This window comes from Lepisosteus oculatus, chromosome 6 (assembly GCF_040954835.1).
Source record: "Lepisosteus oculatus isolate fLepOcu1 chromosome 6, fLepOcu1.hap2, whole genome shotgun sequence".
Taxonomy (NCBI): domain Eukaryota; kingdom Metazoa; phylum Chordata; class Actinopteri; order Semionotiformes; family Lepisosteidae; genus Lepisosteus; species Lepisosteus oculatus.
The window spans coordinates 40,514,671-40,535,701 of NC_090701.1; the positions used below are offsets into that span (position 1 = coordinate 40,514,671).

The window sequence follows — 21,031 nt, forward strand, 5'->3', positions numbered from 1 at the left end:
AAAAGGTGTTAGGTTTTTCTTTCTTAGTTTATTAAATTATCGAGTGACCATAACGATCGCTCTGGTCCTGTGTAATACTGTTTTTCCTCAGTATCTAGCCTGTACAGTTTAAGTGGAACATAGGCTGCAATTTCACTGTTCAAGCTCTCCTTATGTTTGCAGAAAGGCTTCAGCATTGGTTCTGTTAAAGAACTGCTTCACACAGCAGCAAGTTAGAATCAGACTTCTGGGTTCATACTAAAGCTATTCCAAAAGATGTTCAGTGCAGGCTTAGGGTTCGTCTGACTTACAGTCTACCAGTAAGGTCACATCATGTATCCAAGTAAATATGTGGAAGTAGACCCTTTTATATCTGTTTTGTGCATGAATAAGAAAGGAAGCTAGAGAGCCTTTTGCATTTTGGACAGCCTGGTCTCAGCATAGGAGTGTTTCCTTCACAAGCACAATATTATTTCTTTTCTTGTATAATTGTCAGCTTTTCACGGCCAGTTTGACAGTCTTGAGTGATGGAGGAAATGTTTTTTTTTTTTTTACCTCCTGAGTAAATGCCATTCCACTGCCTCATGTTTTGGCACTAAACCTGGCCTTTTTTTCTGGAAGCACCAAATGACAGCTTGCTATGTTTCTGAATGGGCTCCAGGAGTGGTACTGAAATGAGCCCATGACTGTGGCCATTTCGTTTCGAAAGGAGAAGCGGTTGAGGGAGGGTTAGCCGAGCCTGCTCGAGACTTGACATGTTAAGGCACATTAAAGGTGATTTATGTTTTGGAGCAGAGTCACAAAGTAATTGTATATTAATGAAAAAGTGTACAGAACTGTGTAAATAGCTTAAATAAGTGTTTGTTACATGCAAGTGGATAATGGATGTTAAACTCTGAGTCTGGAATGTCACTCGTGTTAAAATCTCATTGCAGGTTTTTATTCTAGCTAATCATTCACAAATGTGACCATTTTCTTACTTAAAAGAGCAATTGCATACAGTATTACTCTTGTAGGAAAAAAATGTGGTTATATTTTGTCCTACTAACGAATTCCATCACTGCTTCCTTATGTACACATTTAATACTTAATACTACACACTTGCTTCCAAAGAAATAAATGAAGATTCCAACTTTTGATTTTTGTCTTAACTTTCAGCATTTAGACCGTTTTAATTATGACATTTATTTTGATTGCATGCAGACAAATACTTTCGAGTGTGGAGATGTTGATATAACCATGTGGATATAGTTCATTCTTGATGTATGCAAAGAGGGGAAAAGTCAGGTGTGATTTACATTCAGTCAGCACGTTTAGTTAAATTTCAGAACCAGCTGACCATCTTTGTTATAAATATTGCATATATCGTCAGAACCTGAAAAGCTCCAGAGTCCAAATAGATTAAATGCCCCATATGAATTAGGGGGGCTTGATGGCAATTCTGAAGTTGAGGGATTCAATTAAAGACAAGAAGCTAAAATTAAATGACGTTTTCTCAGAGGCTTGAAAGTGTTTGCTTGAGGGCCGATGTGTTGCCCATTTATAATTTAGCAAGTGCTGGTGAATTTGATAACCAGGCTCAAAGCTGTGAGGATCGCTTAAAATAAATAAAAATGGCAAAAAGAGCTTTGCACTTTCAGTCAAACTTGTTACTTTGCCTGCTTCATTCAAAGGGGTGGAAGAAGCAGTGTTCTGTGACAATCTGTGGGAAGTCCTGCCTTGTAATCACCTGGACTGTGTGTTGTACAGTGTGACTGAGCTTCCTGTCTCTGATCTCTGCAATCCCACAGACACCACCAGGGCCAAGAGGAGCCAGGAGAGTGACGGAGTAGAGTACCACTTCATCTCGAAGCACCTGTTTGAGACCGACATACAAAACAACAGGTAGGTCTTGTACAGCACCACAGGAAAATGTCAGAGATAAACGCCATTTATCACCAGCCAGCAGCCATGTCACCCTGCAGCTCACAGCTGGCAGCCCACTGAAGCTCAGCTGGTGTGAGCCTGGTCAGGACCTGGATGGGAGACCTCCTGGGGAAAAAGGTTGCTGCTGGAAGAGGTGTTAGTGAGGCCAGCAGGGGGCGCTCACCCTGCATTCTGTGTGGGTCCTCATACCCCATATGGTGATGGGGACAATGTACTGTCAAAAGGCGTTGTCCTTCGGATGAGACGTAAAACTGAGGTCCTGACTCTCCGTAGTCATTAAAAATCCCAGAGTGTTTCTCGAAAAGAGTAGGGGTGTTACCCTGGCGTCCTGGACAAATTTCCCCCTGGCCTTTATCAATCATGACCTGATAATCCCCATCTCTGAACTGGCTTCATCACTCTGTTTTCCTCCACACTGAGAGCTGGTGTGTGGTGAGAGTACTGGTGCACTATGGCTGCTGTTACATCATCCAGGTGGGGCTGCACACTGGTGGTGTTGGAGGGGCATTCCTCTGACCTGTAAAGGGCTTTCAACTTTGGGGGGTCCAGAAAAAGCCCTATGTACTATATACGTGTGAGGATTATTATCACACCATTTTTTTTTAACTGCAGAATATCCTTTTGCAATTTTGCAAATCAAATACTTTCAACAGGTGCAGGCTTTATTATACAGACATGCCCTGTAGAGCACAGTCTCGTCAAGCTGGCTGCTTTCTGTCAGGTGAAAGTGTGTGATGTTGACTGTTAAACGACCCTTCTCAATACAGCTGGGTAAAGCAGCAGAACAGATGATGAGTGATGAAAACCTTGCACTAGCTGAGGCTTTTAATTTGACATTTCCCACCGCTACACTGTAAAAGGCACAGAGACATTTTGCAACTGATAGAATTATCAATTATCATGTATTTTTGCAAGAATCAACTTTGCAAGGAGATATTACAGGAATTTCTTAAGTGCTTTCCACAAGAGTTTTTTCACACGCCAAATGTACTCCCAGCATTGTGCACCTTTCTGCGCGTTTCTAGTGTTTCGAGTGTTTTTGTAATTTGACTGATGTGCTGAGCTAGTGTGGTGTTGCGCTGTGATGATAGATTAATGTACAGAGCTACAGTGAATGAGACCAAAAAGCACATTCATTACATTCAAACACAAAAATTATAATGGTCGTGCCTGGGTGTTTTTTTTTTAATTGGAAAACAAAGTGCCTTGAAATTACTGTACTCATTTTTCAAGAAAGAGATCTTTTTGGATTTTTTTTAATATCCCAAATTTTAAACATGCCTCCAGGGTGATACTTTCTTTAAAAAGTGAAATGAATTGGCTTGAGGCTAAAAGGTGATTGCTTTACACTAGATGGCTTTAGATTTTTGGTTGTAATGAACTTTACAAATCATGTCAAAGCACTCTCAGCAGTGGCTCTTTTGAGCAATGTTTGTGTCCAGTTGAGGGTTGCAGGGGAGCTAGAGCCTATCCCAGCAAGCAATGGGCACAAGGTGGGGGTACAGCATGGATGGGATGGCAGTTCATTGCAGGGCGAGCTGACACACACACACACACACACACACACACACACCAGGGTTAGTTTTACCAGAAGCCAATGAACCTACCAGTTTGTCTGTGGACTGCAGGAGGAGACCCAAACAAACATACAAACTCCACACAGACAGCACCCCAGGTCCAGAAATGAACCCAGGGCCCCAGAGCTGTGAGGTAGAACACTGCAGCACCGTGCCGCCTCCTGCTTTATACCACTATTTCTTAATCTTAAAAACCCATAGCAATGATAGTAAGCAATCAAACAGTACTGGGACAACAACAGTAAAAACAATACAGCAAACTGTATTTGTCATCATGTTCTTAATATATGATAATTACAATAGCATGTGCATTTTATTTTATTTTTTACATGCATACGTTTAATCATACTTGAACAAGAACATTCTTTATGTTCAGCCCAGTGATTTCAAGTGATATTGTAGCACATTCATGTTCAAGTAGATCGTAAAAGTCTGTTTTTTCAGTATTTTGTTGTGTATCTCTTTGAGACAATTTCGTGAGGTCTGCCACCTCCTGAGATCCCCCAGTTCAATTAAACAAGGAGCTCAGATCAATTAGTTTCTTTTAGGTGTGTGCTGAATCTTGAAATGTGTTGAACTAAACACCTGAAACAAGCTTAAATTAGTTAACTCTTAAATATTCATGAAGCTGGTGGAACCATTTCTAACAGATCGTGCACTTTTGATGGTTGTACAGTAAGACCATTACAGCAAACTGTATTTGTCATCATGTTCTTAATATATGATAATTACAATAGCATGTGCATTTTATTTTTGGGTCATTACAGTACATGCATACGTTTAATCATAAACGTGAGGAAGCCCTCTGGGTTGTGGCCCTGGAGGCCCCAGAGTAAGGAACATCAATTGGTATGGTTTCCACAGACAGAACCCCATAATCTTGCGTCACTGTCTGGCCTGTGAGAGAGCACAGACTCCAATCTCCTGTACCCTAAGACCCTGCCTGTTACGCTGCTGTTCATCAGAGAGTCTTTCCATGATATCCAATCCTCACCATTCTCAAAACTGACAGCTTCTTGTGGCCCTGGTGGCCTGGCCATGAAGACACTGATTCAGAGCCTGTCGTGTGGCCCCAGAGAGCACTGTGATCAACACACACACGGCACAGTTCCATTGCAGAGCAGTTCCATTGCAGTTCCATTGCCTGGCCTTCTGATGCAGAGTTCGCCAATACTGTCCCAGGTGTTGGATAGCAAAGCCTTGATTGTGAATGTTACTTTGTGTGGAGCTGTAGACGTATGCAGTTGACACGAGAAAATTATTTTTTACCTGAAATTAATGGGTCTTTTATTGAAATTAAATTGTTAAAATATGAATTGTTCCCCTTTGAGCCTTAAGGCTAAGTTTTTTTTTTTCTTTTCACTTGCTGAAACAAAGTGAAGTCAAGAATAAGAATTTGGCGAGGAGGTACATTTCACCTGATCCATAAACTCTTCTTGCATCTTGCACTCTTAAGCGCGGCATTTTTTTGCTGTTTTTTTAATTACCTGGAGACTGAGGCCCCCTTTTTTTTTTACAGTTCCACTATATTTCATTTTATATGTGGATTCACTGATAACAGATTCTGTACAAGGATTTTAAATTAGGCATTCTTTCCATGGGTTTTCTGATTTTTCCTAAAAGAGGATTTAAATATTTTATTGCTCTCATCAATGTGAATGAGCAAGATTATGTGATGGAAAAATATTTGTTTGCTTTAGCTAGGTCCGGAAATCTGGATTAGACTAGTCTTGGCATTTGCATTTTTTACCTTTAAAATAAACAGGTGTTACTGATTTAAAGTGTAACATAGAAGATTATATAAAATTTGACTGTGCCAGAAAGTCTGGAATTGTCTTCTGCTGAAAAAGGCTACAACTTATTCAGTGGTTGCGAGGGTAATCTCGACGTTCCTTGTGGCAGGAGTCAATGGTTTTAGTTCATTTTTTTAATGGTAAATCAGTAGATATCCAATTAAAGAAATGGGATGTGGTATTTTCCACGGTGGTCTGCGTCTAGTTCTTTCTCCTTCAACATTGCATTACAGCGTGAGCGTATCGGTCTAGATCAACAAGTTTACTTTCTGTTAAATACAGAGTCGGAAGGGTGAAAGGGGTTGTTTTCATTCCCCGAGCTTTTTTGTTTTTCTTGTCATTTAACTTAAATATTAAATCTGCGTCCATTCATCCCTTTCCAGTGATTGTCTCCTCTATAGAGGAGCACCGGCAGACAGACGGCAGGGTGCGCACACACTGTCACATTCACTTACACACATACTGTACTCTACACACTCTGGGACATTGGTTAACTCACAACAGTTCACCTGGGCAGCATGTCTTTGGACTGTTGGAAGAAACTGATGCACCCGGAAAATGCCCTCATAAGCAAGGGAAGAACAACAGACATGTCACCCTGCAGCTCCCAGCTGGCAGCCCACTGGAGCTCAGCAGGTGTGAGCCTGGCCAGTGCGTGGATGGAGACTTGCTGGGAAAAACTAAGGCTGCTGCTGGAAGAGGTGTTAGTGGGGCCAGCAGGGGGCGCTCACCCTGCAGTCTGTGTGGGTCCTAATGCCCCAGTATAGTGACGGGGACACTATACTGTAAAAAGGTGCCGTCCTTCGGATAAGACGTAATACCGAGGTCCTGACTCTCTGTAATATTTAGAAATCCCAGAGAGTTTCTCGAAAACAGTAGAAGTTCCCCCGCCTATAAAAGTACTATAAAAAGGGCAATTATGATTTATTATTATTGTGATTAACATGCAAGACACCAGCCCTGACCTCACACCAATGTGCCCCTTAGCCTCGCAAAGACATTTAAATGATTGAGTATTTTTTTTGGCTTATTAAGGGAATGCTTTCTTATTTTTGATTAATAAAGAAAGGTTACTTTCTTCCTTGTTTAGAATAACTGTCGATTCTGTTTTATGAGTGGCAATAATATTTTCTAGAATGTACCTTGTGTGGATGCAGACGATTTAAGATTGCTCCGAAGCATGCAAGATACGTACTGTATCTTTTCTGAGACGAGTGCCGCTTAGCTTTGTCATCTTGACTTTCTCCTTTGCAGGTTTATTGAACACGGAGAGTATAAGGGGAATTATTATGGAACAAGCCTGGATGCTATTCGATCAGTCTTGTCGAAAAACAAGGTCTGCCTGTTGGACGTCCAGCCTCACGTGAGTGGCAGGTTCTTTTATTTCTGGCCAGATCATATAAGCCATTAAATCATTTTGAAGGAAGGATTAATTTAATTGACTGCTGGGAAGGCTATAATCTGTGTTGATCTGGCAGCTCCATTTATCCCATCTCAAAGTGGGATCTTAAACTTTGGTTACAACCTTTTTTTTGTCCCCTGTTCTCCCGCATGTGAACAACTAAGATATACACACTATTTATTGTAAAATGTTTCCCTGGAAACTTTAACTATTTGCTTAATGACTATGTTACCAGACTTAGTTGTGAGCAAAAAGTTTTAGCAGCAATTACTGCTAATTTTCCTATTTTAAGAAAATTTCCTTTTTGGCATTTTTACATCTGGGTGGTTAGTTGAACGCCTTCTTAAAAGTGCCCCATATGTCATTTGTACTGATTTTGGACTCAGAAGCTAAAACAAGAATTACATCACTTTTCAGACCAGATTCTTTAGCATGTCTGGAGAGCACTGCTTGTTGTGTCTAGGCTGTAGATTTATAGATTTGTAACCAAATGCTGTCTGCTCCTTTACAGTTAGTACAATCCCTATAGAAATTAAAGCGATGATCACAAAGACGCATTGTGACTTGAATATCACAAAAGCTTATTAGCTGAATGATCTGGTGCATTTTAACGCACAGCAAGGCGTTGTAAAAGAGTAGCATTATTTTTTTTGAGCAGTGGGTTCAATGGCCCTGTTTATACAACATGTTCGGATGTGGTCCGTTCTGAAAATAGTTTTATGTTGCAAAAATTTGTATTCTTCAGATAGTGTCTGGCTTGTATGCTGTGTGTTCTATGTCAGTGCAGTGTGTGAGAAAAACAACACTGGGTAGAAAGGGTAGGGTTTCAGCGCAGATTTTGAATGCTTTAAAGCAGCATTCAGAAGTGCTAAGGTGTGTTACCCCCTGGTGTTTTTGTCAAGATATCTGTTCAGTTTAATTTTTCTGTTTATTTTTTGGGGGGGGGTCTACAGAATTAATTCCCCCTTGCCTCCTAAATAACTTTGTGTCTTGAACGTTGCAGACAATCAAACATCTACGGACGTCGGAATTTAAACCTTATGTGATTTTCATCAAGCCTCCACCCATCGAGCGTTTACGGGAGACCCGACAAAATGCAAAGGTCATCTCCAGCAAAGACGAAAAGGCTTCAGCCAAATCGTTCACGGTAACCCTGAGACATTTCGTATACATCTCCGGGGGCGCAGGTGGGGGTGCTATGAGCCAGTAGTGCGGCAGACATGCCCTGTTTCAGTTTTGTTGCTCTTTTTATCTGCCTCTTTTTAACCTTCCTAAGTCTAGCCGTCAACGTCCTAGCAAATGAAATGGAAATGCGACTCTTACTTGAGTTTGTCATTAAAAGAAACATGAACGTTTTCTGGCCAATGCAGCCGGCTCAACACAATCTGAATCTGACCAAGCCGACCCCCAGCACTGTTCAGTCGCACCCAGCAACCACGCGACGGTGAAGTCACGTGCACAGCTTGCCGTCTAGCAGCTGATCGCGGCCACATAAAAACCACTTAGCGTTGGCTTCAGGCTTGTGCAGTGGGCTGATGGCTTTTGCAGTGGAGCGAGGCCGTCTGTGGGATCGCTCCTGTGTCTCTCTCGACTCCTCTGAAGCGAGCTCAGTGGGGTTTAATTGAGGGGGAATGGAAGGTCAGCGCAGGCTAGCCTGAAGATTCGCTCCTCGAGAGATTGCCTCTTCACTGGCCACGTGTTTAAGGGCCCCTTCTCTGTTAAATTATGTGTTGGGTGCCTTCAGAGTCATCATAGCTCCGCATCTGAAGCCCTGCTGTTGAACACCCACAAGTGATCTGCAGGTGTACATGGTGCTTATAAATTAATTCATGCTAGGAGCACTCTGATGCGGGGGTCACCAGAGCTCTTCTGTGAGCTATGATCTCTCTTGTATTTATACCTTAAATCCCGCCATCTGCTCTGTAGCCTTTGAACACCTCAGCTGCCCATTTAGCTGTTTAATGGAAGTATACGATGGAGTGTCCAGAAAAGCGCTATATAAGTGTAAGCAATTATTATTATTATTATTATTATTATTATTATTATAATTATTATTATTTCAGATTCACAGAGTAACAATAAAGTTGCCACATTAGTTACGTCAGTTATAGCTCTTAAGCATGTTAACTCAATCAAGTGTGCTGAACAAATCACCAGAGGTTATATGGCCCTGCCGGGCCATAATTTATGTATGTATTATGTATGTATAATCATGTATTTTTTTTATGCTCATGACCATAAAATACATGATCAGGTACAACTTGATCTTACGGCAGTCTGAACAGCTCTCCTCATCTCTGCACGCACGGCATCTCACCTGACGGCTCTGTCAGCCTGTATTTCTGAGGGAGAAATTCTGCAGCAGTTTTGACATGGCAAAATGATCCTGTGTATAAAGACACTGAAGCACACTAATGTTGAATACAACAGATTGGGTAGATTAGGTCTCCCTCCTAGACACTTTTTTTTTTACTTTTTATTTTTTATAAGTCAATTCTCATGTTCTTTAAAATGAGAAACTGATTGTTCCCTTAGCACAACACGTATTGTAGTTCCTTGACAACTTTTTAAGTCATCCCATTCATTTGCAAAAGCAATATTTGATCTTCTACTTATTACATACTGCAATCAAAAGCCTGGAATGTGTGAACAACCAATACAGTGCTCCCCTTATATCTTTTAAATGTCCTGTGCAATGTTGAGATCACTGTTTTGGAAAAAATGTGACTAAAGAGACATTTGCATAATTGTTTCAGTCTTCAGTTTCTCACACAATGTTGTATTACATATATTTAAAATAATTCAAAGCCACTGGCAGAATCTGGGGCATAATAAAGACCAGTCTCTTAATTCACTCATCATGTTTTGAGTTACTGTTAGATAAAAGTAACTGTAAAAGTTCTGAGCTGCAAAGTATGTATTACTGTGTAGAGTGAGGTAATGATATATAAAAAAAGTTGACGAGACATTTATTAGGCCAAATGCAACTATTTTAACAGCCATCTTTGTCAAGATAATGTCCGTCAGGACTGGAATGCTTTCTTCCTTCTCTGTAAAATCTGTACTTTAATACTGCTTGTCAATGTCATAGCATTGATGCAGAACAGCTTTTACACTTTTACTCAACCCAGTCTTATTTGGAACCAGATGACTGTGAGTTTATTTTAATTATGTTTGTAACACAGAGACATGCAGATGATGCCCATGAGTTATTCAGCCATCCACTTTAGATCTGTACAGTATTGAGCTCAACCTATATTAATTGAGGGGTCTCCATAGAAACACTCAAGCCACACTTCCATGATTTGTGAAATATGTATATCTTAGGAACAAGTAATAGGTTTATTCCATGCTGAAAAAAAGAAGAAAGAGAACACAACGTTTCGGCCGTGGAGCCTTCTTCAGCTAAGATATGTATATCTTAGCTGAGTGTTACCCAGAGAACTGTTACGAAAAGTTTTCAACTCACAAACTTGAAGTAGCAAGAAATGTTTTCAAGGGTTTGCGTTACAAAAATAAGCGTGACTGACATTTCAGCAGGATGGGCTATTTTCCTTTTGTACAGTAATTGCTTTGATTTAAAAAAAAATCTGTACCTCATCCTGTTGTCTTGGTTAAAGTTTAATTTTAGCTATAGGAATAAGTAAGAGTAGGATGGAAACCACAGGACTGTGTAACTTTCTGGCTAGGGCTTTTTAAAAAAAAGTCTGGAAATTTAAGTTGTAACATAGTCTGTGTGTGCATATTTACGCGCGTGTATGTGTAATATGTGAGCTATCTGCATGACTGTATATATTCAGGGATCTGCTCTATGATGAAAGCAATTAAACCAAAGTTATTCGATTCTTTTGCAAATCGGTATGTTCCGGTGCTGTGTAGACAGCGGTCATTAAACAAAACATCTTATAAAAATAAAATCAGTAGCTGTAAGATCTAGGAGAAAGCATATAGGTTTACTTTCAGACTGTAAGAATAAGTAACTAAAATGATTTTTTTTTTAAGGGCAAAGTTGAAAAAATATAAAACATGAGAAACGGTTTAACCCATACCCTTGCGATATGGAAAAGGTGCTGCAAAAAAGCGTCTTCAGTAGAAGATATTCTAGTGTCAGAAGTGTAATTTTGTAGTTTAGCTCGACATTGTATTTCAATTGAATAATTTTAGGTCCTTTTGTTAAAAGCCCGTCCATAGTAATACGAACACAGGCTACTTTTTATTGGAACTTTTTATGTTCAAAAGAAAAATAGCCCATACAGGCTCCAGATTCTCAGAGGAAATCATGAAAATTCCTTGAGGTTTGGTTTGTGCATGGAAAAGGTTTTGGAAATGATCCATATGTGGGTGTGTGCACTCATGTGGGCTTTTCTTACAAGTGGTGTTTAATTTTGCTTAATTGTCCTGTCTTTTCTGTTATTTTTTGGTGGGATTTTGCAGGAGGAAGACTTTCAGGAAATGGTCAGCTCGGCCCAGGCAATGGAGAGCCAGTACAGCCATCTTTTTGAGAAGGTTATTGTGAACGATAATCTCGCAACCGCTTTCACTGAATTGAAGACCACGCTGAAAAAGCTGGAGACGGACACTCATTGGGTTCCTGTGAGCTGGACACACTCCTGAAAACAAGGGGGCAGAACTTTGAAAAGCAGGTCCTGAAAAAACAGGCAGCACTTCTCTTTCTGTAACATTTTTATACCGCTCACCAACATCCAAGTAAACGCTTTTCAAGCTTCCTTTTTACTAAGAAGGGTATGTCCGCCTCTTTACCCCAAATTCAGTTCATGACTCTTTTTAGAGACGTGCGTAACGTATCAATGTATTGTCGATTTAGCATTACTCACCAGTTTGACTGCCAGCCAGCAGTCTGCCAGTCTGGACTTGTCTTAGCATATTTGTAACCTTAGTTTCTAGTAACCAAAGGGATTTTTTGATTGTTTTTGGACGGACGGTTCGGGGTACAGTACATTATGCGTTTACCTCTCTCAAATTTTAATTGATAACGTCAGAATGTTGGCGCGTTTGTACAGCTGCGTACAAGAGAGCAGAAATTTAAGTTTATTTAAGACAAAAAATTAATATATGCAATTTTCACCAGGTTTTCATATGCATCTCACCCCATCAATGTTCTAAATAATGCATATCTGTAGCTATTAAATCTAGAAATGAGAAAATCTTTTACTCCAGCTGACCATGGTCATCACTTTCTTGTTACCAAGTGCAGTACAGTACATGACCCCCATACTCATCTCTTACAACGCCATTTTGTTTCATGCTTTCCAAGTTGTAGTTCATTCAGAAGCTATGTTAAAACCTCCACCCTTCATATGAAGGTGCCCGATATAACAGCTTGCCTCTAAAAGCTGCCAGACTTTGGCTCTGTAATACAAGAAATGTTCTCAATCTTGTATAATTAGGGTGGAGTTTACTTGCTTTTATTCCCATAAAATGGGTCTAAAACAAGGAACTTAACAGAAGGTTCTAAACATTTCCAGATTTACTACTGAAGCAAATGTTAAATTGCTACTTCTGAGTTTACAGGGTTTGTGTAAAAAAAATGTACGTGTTGTTCATTACACAGGGGCTGTTCTTGAATTTGCTTTGCACTTGGGCTTGTGTCTTAATGTTTCTGTGGCACCTAGATGTGAAGAATTTTAGTGAGACATATTTATGAAAGGATACGGCAGGGAAAGTGTAAACTCTCAGCTGTGTGTTTTTTAGGGGTGTCTGTTTATCTAGATTTAAACTTTGGCTTTGTACAATCATGCTTAACATTCCATGTAAATATTGATCTTGCGTTGTGCAGGTAATGTCACCAGCAGTGCACTGTAACTGTATTTTAATAGTCCGTGTTATATAATGTTTTTAAGTGAGTGTTGTATATTAGGTAAATATTTAGCGCAAGCATTATAACTTTTTCAGTGCATTAAATTTGAAACACCAATTTACCAAAATCAAAACAGAACTCAATTTTGTGTCTTAATTAAATACTAAAAGGGATTGTCTGGTATCGCCATATTTTTAAGGTTCCTGTGTAAGCCATTGAAACATCTGTCTACTTTTTAAATGTTTTTTTTTTTCAAAAAACACTTGTAATAATTTAACCTTTGTACTAATATGCTTTTTCTTAAGTGTGCATAACACAAATGTTATTCTCTTAATGTCCATCTTCTGTATGGAAGACAATTCTACAGTCTGTGAAAATGCGGAACCTCTTTTCATACTGTAGAGTAAATATTTCCCCGTATGTGTGTGATTATCTTTATTTAGTATTTCACATTGGTTTATTAAAACCTATTTCAATTGCACCAAAAAGCTACTAATTCTATTCTTACCTAATATATGTATGCATTCCTAGAGAGATAACTCGGTAATAAAATGTTGATTAGACAGTACAAATGTCAATATGATTCTGTTAGCTCTGGTCATTTCAGTGTAAAAATGAGATGATGTAAGTTGTGATCACTTGAAATGTGAGCTATTCTAAATAGAAAGTACGGTAAGATAATGATGATAATTCTTTTCACATATATAGCCACTCTTCTGCTATACTCAAAGAGCTTTACAGGTAATGGGGACTCCCCTCCACCACCTGTGCAGCCCCACCTGGATGATGCAATGGCAGCCATAGTGCACCAGTACACTCACCACACACCAGCTAACAATGGGGAGAACAGAGTGATGAAGCCAGTTCATAAATGGGGATTATTAGGAGGCCATGATTGGTAAGTGCCAGAGGGAAATTTGGCCAGGACACCCAAAATGTTTTTGAGAAATTTTGAAGATTTTTAATGACCAGTACTTCGGTTTAACATCACATCAGGAGGATGACACCTTTTCTATAGTATAGTGTCCCCAACATTAAGCATGAGAATCCATGCAGACCGCAAGGAGAGTGCTCCCCTACTGGCCCCACTAACATCTCTTCCAGCAGCAACCTTAGCTTTCCCAGGGGGTCTCCCATCCAGGTACTGGCCAGGCTCACTCCTGCTGAGCTTCAGTGGGCTGCCAGTGAGTTGTGAGTTGCAGGGTGCTATAGCTGCTGCCTATAAAATTGAGCATTAACATATCTGACCGAACTCGGAGAGAGTCTTACATAATACAGTATATTCATATGCTTGTAGTGGCAACACAAGGTTGAACCCAAGTTACCCCGTGCTTGATTAGAAATTAACAATAACATTGAATCACCAGCTTCTTCATTAGAAGTAAGCAGAGTGTACTTGTTCTTGATGTCGGCTTACAAGCACACTATAAAGGACCGGTAAAAACATGAGCACAACAGTCTTAGGCCCTGTGACTTGTTTATTTAAAGATTTATTGTGCACTGGGGATACAAAATGAAATTGGAACTCAAGGGACCAAAATCACAACTGTAGAATTTCCTCAGTTAAGTACTGTGAGCTCACTGCATCAGAAAAACAGAAATGTTGTGGAGTCTTTCAACCTGACTTTGTTCCCATGAACAGTAACCTGAAAGGTTTACCTGAGCGTGTACGAGTCAGAAACTGAATCTCCCTGAACTTTCAGTTTGCCTTCATTAAACTGTTGTCAGAGCAGTAGTTGGATGGCTAATTCAGATGTCACTGGACCTTCGAAACAATGGCATTAGGGATCTGGAGAAGCCTTGTGGAGCACTCCTGGGATGTGAAAGCTGCTTGATAGTGTTCCAAAACAAATTTAGAGAGAAACAGGTCACATAACCCCCAGATTTCCTTTTTCCACAAACTTTACTTTGATCTCCAGGGAGCTGGACCTTACCGGCATAAGGAAAATGTGGCTCTTGAAGGTCAGCAAAAGGTAAGAGCACTAGTAGAGGCCAACGGTATGGTTTCAAGTTAATGTTTCCAGCCCTCGACCTTTAATTAGAATTAGGATTGATAAGGGAGTAACATAGGACACCTTGGTCAGTGGTTGCTGTTTTGTCACGTTTAATATCAATTTCCGAAGAACAATTTAGCTCTCAGTATTAACGTCCAAAAGCTATCAAGCTAAGTGATCTGTGTTTAACACAGAACAATATCCTTCTGCAGTATCTTTAACTGAGAGAAACCTGAGCCTTGGGAAATTCCAGTAGGTGTCAGATACAAAACTTGGAATTAATGTGAATATTTATGTTCCTCAAAATCATTTCAGCTGTGTTTTGACTCCTCTGGGGGATGGTGTTAATCCTTTTATTGGCACTTTTCCATCTAGGATGAATGGATGCATAATGAGCCATGTCCTTTTAGGGACCGCTGAAGTGAAAGGCCCCGCTGCTTGCAAGTGAAATCACAATAGGTTTGTTTCCTGTATGATTTTCATCTATATAGATTTATCTTGCATTATGGGATTCTTTTTTCTGGGAAGGTTTTTAGAACCAAGTGTGAGGTGGATAAAGAATTTGGGATTTCAGGTCGAACGTATCATCCCCGTGAGGAAAATCCAGAGAAAAGGGAACAGTAGGCTTGCTGAGCGCACAAACACAGGGCACTTCCAGTCTTTCTTACAAAGCAGGAAAAGCCTGCCTCTCTCCTCTCTCCTCTCTCCGAGAGGTCCACCTCGGGGCGGTTAACATCCAGTTTAATGATGTGGTGTGGAACGCGACTATCTCCGTCCTTGATCGTAAATGACAAAAACAGTCATTGAAAAAAAGGCGGTCAAGGGAGAAAAAAAAAAACAAACCCTCACTCCACGTGCGGGTCGAAAAAGTTTTAATATCACTTCAAAAACTCAAAAAGCACTGTTGCATCAGCCTGCTTCAATGTTTCATACACAAGAAAACGAGGAAGACAGAAACATATGTTCCCAGATTAAATTTCTTTTAGAATGCCACAGACAATCATTTGCTGCTGGAAAGTAACGCCAGTGGCTTTGTTGAGGAAACTTTTTTTCTCCCTCACGAGCCAGAGCTCAATCAAAGGCATTACAGGCAATTTTTCTGAAGGAGGTTGCATACGGCAGCATGCATGTCAGCCCCAGACTCTGGGTAATCTGTGCACATTGCAGCTTGTATGGGTCTTTTTGAAAGATGAAAAGGGTTGTTAAAATAAATCCAAACCTAGGTCAATAAACCTCTGGTGTGCCTAAATTCCCAGACTGATTTAAGAAAAGCAAATCATCCTTTCCTTGCCCGTTCCTTGAAACAACACTATGGTGAGCTGCACAGTGCAGTGGTTTTCCCAGTAATGAATTGAATAAGATCCCCAGATTGAGAAATCAAAGGACCGTCTTTGTGGACCGTTAAGGATAACCAAGTTGAGCAATGTTCTTAAGTGTTTGTATTGGTTTAAGATGTGCATTGTTCCTCTTGGACTTTTTTTCCCTCACGCCAACAGGACTGCTGTTTTTTTATGGATGTTTACACACTCTGCGTTTTTGTCCTTTTTCAAGTTAGTTCATTTATCCTATTAAATCACTTCACGCTTAATAACGTAACACCCGGAAGACATACCATGATGCGGGTAAAAGGCAAAGAACAGATGTTGCTCCTTGGGCAATGCTGGGTGGAAGGGCTGTCATACAGACATCGTTCGGAGATTGTATTGTGTGGAATACAGTAGTTTCGGATACACTAAGGAAAACATTTTATGCCAGTTGAAGGGGTTTGTTTTGCTGGACACAATTTCACTGAACTGATCTGCCAGGGTCATGTTCAGATTTGGACACAAGAAGCCTCAGGCCTGTTAGTGAGAATGAAAGTAGTTGCTTTTTTGTGTTATATACTGCATGTGTACATTGTACTGTATATATAATATGTACTGTCTGATAAAGTTTCTAAACTTGCTTGTGGTATGGATCATAGGGTGTATTGATATGAGTGCACACCTATACTGTATGGCTGAATAAACACCTGTTGTGTTTACCATTAGTCTGGAACATTAGTGTGCATTATTATGGAAAAGAGTTGCACAGGGACCACATACAGTAGGTGCTCATTCAGTCTGTGCTGTTACTGCCTTATTAACCATGTTATTTAGAAGTTGTTGGTGTTGACATGGTCACCTACCAAGCTCAACCCATCACTGCAGAGCTGGGTTCAGTTCTGGCCGACAGAAAGCCTGCGTCTGATGTGGATCCCAGGCAGATAAAGATAATCTTGAGGCAAACTTGTGAAATAGGGATGAACATTATACTGATGAGTTTTTGTTGATGTTCCTAGAAGGACTGACAAAGCCAACGTCTCAAAATGTTGTCAAAACAAACAGTCGATTCCTTAGTTAGGAGTTAGTCTCTTGCCATTATGATCTGCCACCAAAAAAAGTTGATTGCTTAAAAAGTTTTGATCAAGCCTTTTATTGGTCTCAAAGCGTACACGAATACTTTTTTTTTCCAGCCTTTAAGGAACAATTCGATTTTATTTCAAATATGATTTCCTAGGGATCGTTTCAAATTTACAAGACGTCTTTAATCAAATCCCGCAACTGCAGTATTTCTTAACCCATAAATATTTAGGGGATTTATATCACACTCAGAATGTTAAGAAAATAACTTGGCTATGTTTTTCTTTGGAGTGGGTATCCTTGACCACAAAGAATGTGTATATGATGTATGTATTGGTAAGGCTTTTTCCCGTCTCGAGCTAATTAACTTCACATTACCTCATGTCTATATGAGCAAAATCTTCAAGGCTTTTTACCTTGAGCTGCATTATTCAATTACAACATTTAGAAACTGAAAAGAATGTGAAGGAGTAAAGAGTCGTCATAATGCCTCTCACTTTTCACAAGATTAAGACAAAGCACGCTCACATGTGTGTGGCAGAGTGCGTAAGAAATGTGTGTTATACTCGAATGTGCAGACACAACGGATATAACAGACATATCGGAGTTGTGTGAAGTTCAGGTAAAAGGTGCTCTGTAAAGAGAAATATTTTGACAACTCCAGAGTAAAACCAGTGTCCAGTGCTAGAGCTCTGAATACACTGACTTTGTAATGAGAATGAAAAGCTGTCCACCTGGATTTTCTTTAACCTTTATTCAGCACTCCCCAGAGGGTTGTTAGGCTCTGTGTTCTTTTTCTAATTCTACAGCGGGGAGCCTTAATATTCAGTTGTTAAAATGCAGATTTGTCTGAGGGAAATAATCTTTTCAACTGTCTGATACAGCACAGTTGTTTTGTGGAGCGTCCCTCTCTTCTGTGTATACTGTACCTTTGCAGCGCTAGAGTTATCAGATCAGAGTTTCTGTGAGGGTATCTTATTTAGTTCAGGTTTTGGAAAAACTGCAAGATAATGAATCCATTCTGCTCCATTCTGAACTTTTCAGTTGAGCAAGGAATCCGTCAACCTTAGACCAGGTGTGCACTGTTACACGCCTCAGGAATGTAATAAAAACCTCCTCTCTCTATCCTGATCTCAGGTCCAACGCAGTCACACATTTCCACATTCCTATGTGTACACTGTTGTTCTGTAGAAGCAGCAACCGTGTTCATGTGCTCAGGTGTGAGTAAGTCACTGGGAAACTGGCCCAGGTAAGACTAGTGTTTTGGTTGAGAAAAAAAAAAACAGCACTGCAGGAGGTTCTGCATTTATCCAGCAGAAAACAGTGATGCATATGCACTAGAGGTTCTTCTAAAATCCTGCACTGTATGTGGTAAAGAATCTGAGAGAAGATACAGTGGTTTACAAAACAGGTGCAGTTACACAGTGTATACAAAAATAAAGGTATCCTTCATTCTTTTATGCCTTCAACTGAGAACATCTATTTTTCTTGTTCTGACTGTCGTTGTTGGTACTGTAGATAAGCAAGGTCAACGTGCAGGCTGATGGTGACCCATCAGAAATGTGAGGACTTTGTCAGCTTGCACACAGAACACTAATATTCTGTTGTGAAGAACCATGGATCTGGTAACAATGTTCACCAAATTTATTTATTCTGATCTAATTTTAATGTACATTCTGACCTTTGTGCAACACATTTCTGCATTACGATCAGTGAATAAGACATTATGTGGCTATTCATTGGCCTGTGTCAATGAACATTTTTTTTTTCTGGGAGGCTCACTTCATATCAGCTTTATCTTGGCCTTTTGCCTGTGGAAACAGATGGGACCTCTTTCACAACACATTTTTAGCGGTATTTGAACAGGAGATGGAAACAAGACTTTAGCCTGATTGTGGCAGAATGGAAAGAAAACGATGTCCCATTCAACTTTGAGCAGCAACATTGAAATTAACCAAAAAAACACATTTTCTTTCACATTTCTATTCACAAAACTGTTATGACATTTTGTCGTTTCTCTCTAACAGAGAGGCAGCAGGACTCTGGAATGGCCATACACAATCCATTATTGTTTCCAGCTGATTGCAAGGTCTATCAAGACATGATGGGAACCAATATGAACAATGGACATTTCAAAAAGAGACATGTCTGGTTTTAGTGAAGAAAAATAACAAGAAATGGTATGATTTTGTAATGGGTCATGTCCTTTTACAGTGTGATGTAATCCTCAATAAAGAACTATTAGCAGTACTATACCGTTAAGTGCCTCTCAGACTAGATGGTTTAGTTCACTTCGCAGTGTACTGGTCTTCTATGGCTGCTCTCTATTAGAGGTAACAGCTTTGTGAAAGGGCTGTCTGGGCCAGAGTGAATATTAGCATCAACCTGTCAAATTTACAGACATCTGACCCAGACATGGTCAAACAAACATGACTGGTTTCAGTACACTGCACTCATATAACCAACACAGGTATCATTTTTTCACCAAAGGATTTAATGACCCCTTATTTCATCTTAAATAAAGATGTAATTTCTCTTATAACTGTGTTGCAATTCAAAACCAAGTAGTGTAGGTTAGGGAGAATCTACACATATACATTTATAGTGTATCTTTCCCACTCTATAGGCTGAATTACTGTGATAGTTATGAAAGACTGAAAGGACTGCTTACTGAGTTTCTGCGAGTAAATAATAAATTAAAAAAAACACTGTTTAGAAAAGGGAAGTGATCTATAAGAAAACAGGCAAATAGGTAACTGAATATTTCTTAAATACTTCAGATTTCACCAATACCTTCACACTGCGTACTTTCAATTACCATTTGTTTTTTTAGTTTTGCTTCATATTTGTACATGCTATTTGTTCAAACTTAAGTCTCCTGACATTTGTGAATACTATTAAGAAAAATAAAAGTATAAATGAAGTTGCTTTCAACTTACATGTTGCTAGAATTGTAATTTGTGTGATGTACATTATAATTAGAGAGCAGGTGAAGTGAAGGCTGCCACTGTACAGATTTAGCGTTTCACAGTTTGCACAGCCTCACGGGTCAAATAAAGAGTTAGTGAGAGAACGTGAACACCTGAGAACCATTCACGTCACCACTCTTGGACACTCGTCTCTGACACCATTAGAATTATTAAACAGCCTTCACCACATGAAAATCGCCACATTGTTCCCCAAACAACCGTAATTCTGCGACTCTTCCGCACACTTCCGGTTACTGTCACGCAAGCGCAACCTTCATTCAGCACTCCGGCCAGAGAAAAAGACTGTTCTGGCGGTCAACGACGTGTCAACATCGACTTGGCAGTTTAGGAACGCTTGCAGTGGAGGCCCACCTCGCCAGAACATGAGATTTTGACCGCGTCATAGAACTTTCCGCAAATCGTAAAGCACGCAAAGCCCCGCTGTTGTCATTTGTACTAATGGTACAGTGCTGTGCTTTTACTGTAATATTCTTGCTTTCTTCCTGTCGTAGGCCTATTTTATTTAGTTCGATGGCGCTGTGACGTTTAAATTGTTGGCGGTCATGGTACTGTATTTACAATAACACGGTCATTTACTGCGTTTTGACATTTATTACTCCAGTACATTTGAAACCAATTCTTAAACAACACAGAGGGCCCGGAAAAAGGTTGTCTGCCCTGGGGATCGTGCTGGCTCTCAGCGCCCCTCTGTGTGAATCTGGATATCCATCTGTAAACTGGAGGTGCTGCAGAAACAGTCCCAGATTTCAAGGTGAATTCCGCGTGATTGTTTGATTTCATAGACATTTGGTTCACTCTTGGTGGAATATACACCTGTCTACACTTGCCAAAAGACATGGGAGTCATCAGAAACCACCAACCTTGGCCCGAATTCATGTAGCTGGTCAGCTGCATTGATACACAACCTGCAAGTAACTGGTTCACGGGGCTACTGTCATGGGTCCTGTCCTGTCTTTTCTGTTGGTTGGACAGGGGGTCCCGCTTTTGTGTTTATTGTTCTCATTCCAGGGCGGGGGCTGATTTGGCATTTCCTTCATCTTGTGTAATTTCTGCCTTCGATGACAAGGAGCAAAACATGCATCTCCTGCTCTCTGAGGGAGGCAGGTGTAACAAACTATTAATCATGTAGTAAGCTAGCAAGCAGGTTGCATTGGAGGCTGGCCCTGGGTGT

The 21,031-nt window shown here is 40.1% G+C and overlaps 1 protein-coding gene across 5 annotated transcripts in view; it reads left to right on the forward strand.

The window, feature by feature from the left end:
* The window catches only part of mpp7a (MAGUK p55 scaffold protein 7a), a 149,106-nt gene extending 132,594 nt beyond the window's left edge, over positions 1-16,512 (forward strand). For all 5 annotated transcript variants that reach the window (XM_015354035.2, XM_015354036.2, XM_069191257.1 and 2 more), the window contains 4 exons: positions 1,770-1,863; positions 6,530-6,638; positions 7,681-7,824; positions 11,112-16,512. In XM_015354035.2, coding sequence (XP_015209521.1) covers positions 1,770-1,863; positions 6,530-6,638; positions 7,681-7,824; positions 11,112-11,291 — 527 coding nt within the window. In that variant the 3' untranslated portion in view covers positions 11,292-16,512. The remainder of the gene's footprint in view (positions 1-1,769; positions 1,864-6,529; positions 6,639-7,680; positions 7,825-11,111) is intronic.
* Positions 16,513-21,031: the final 4,519 nt, after the last annotated feature.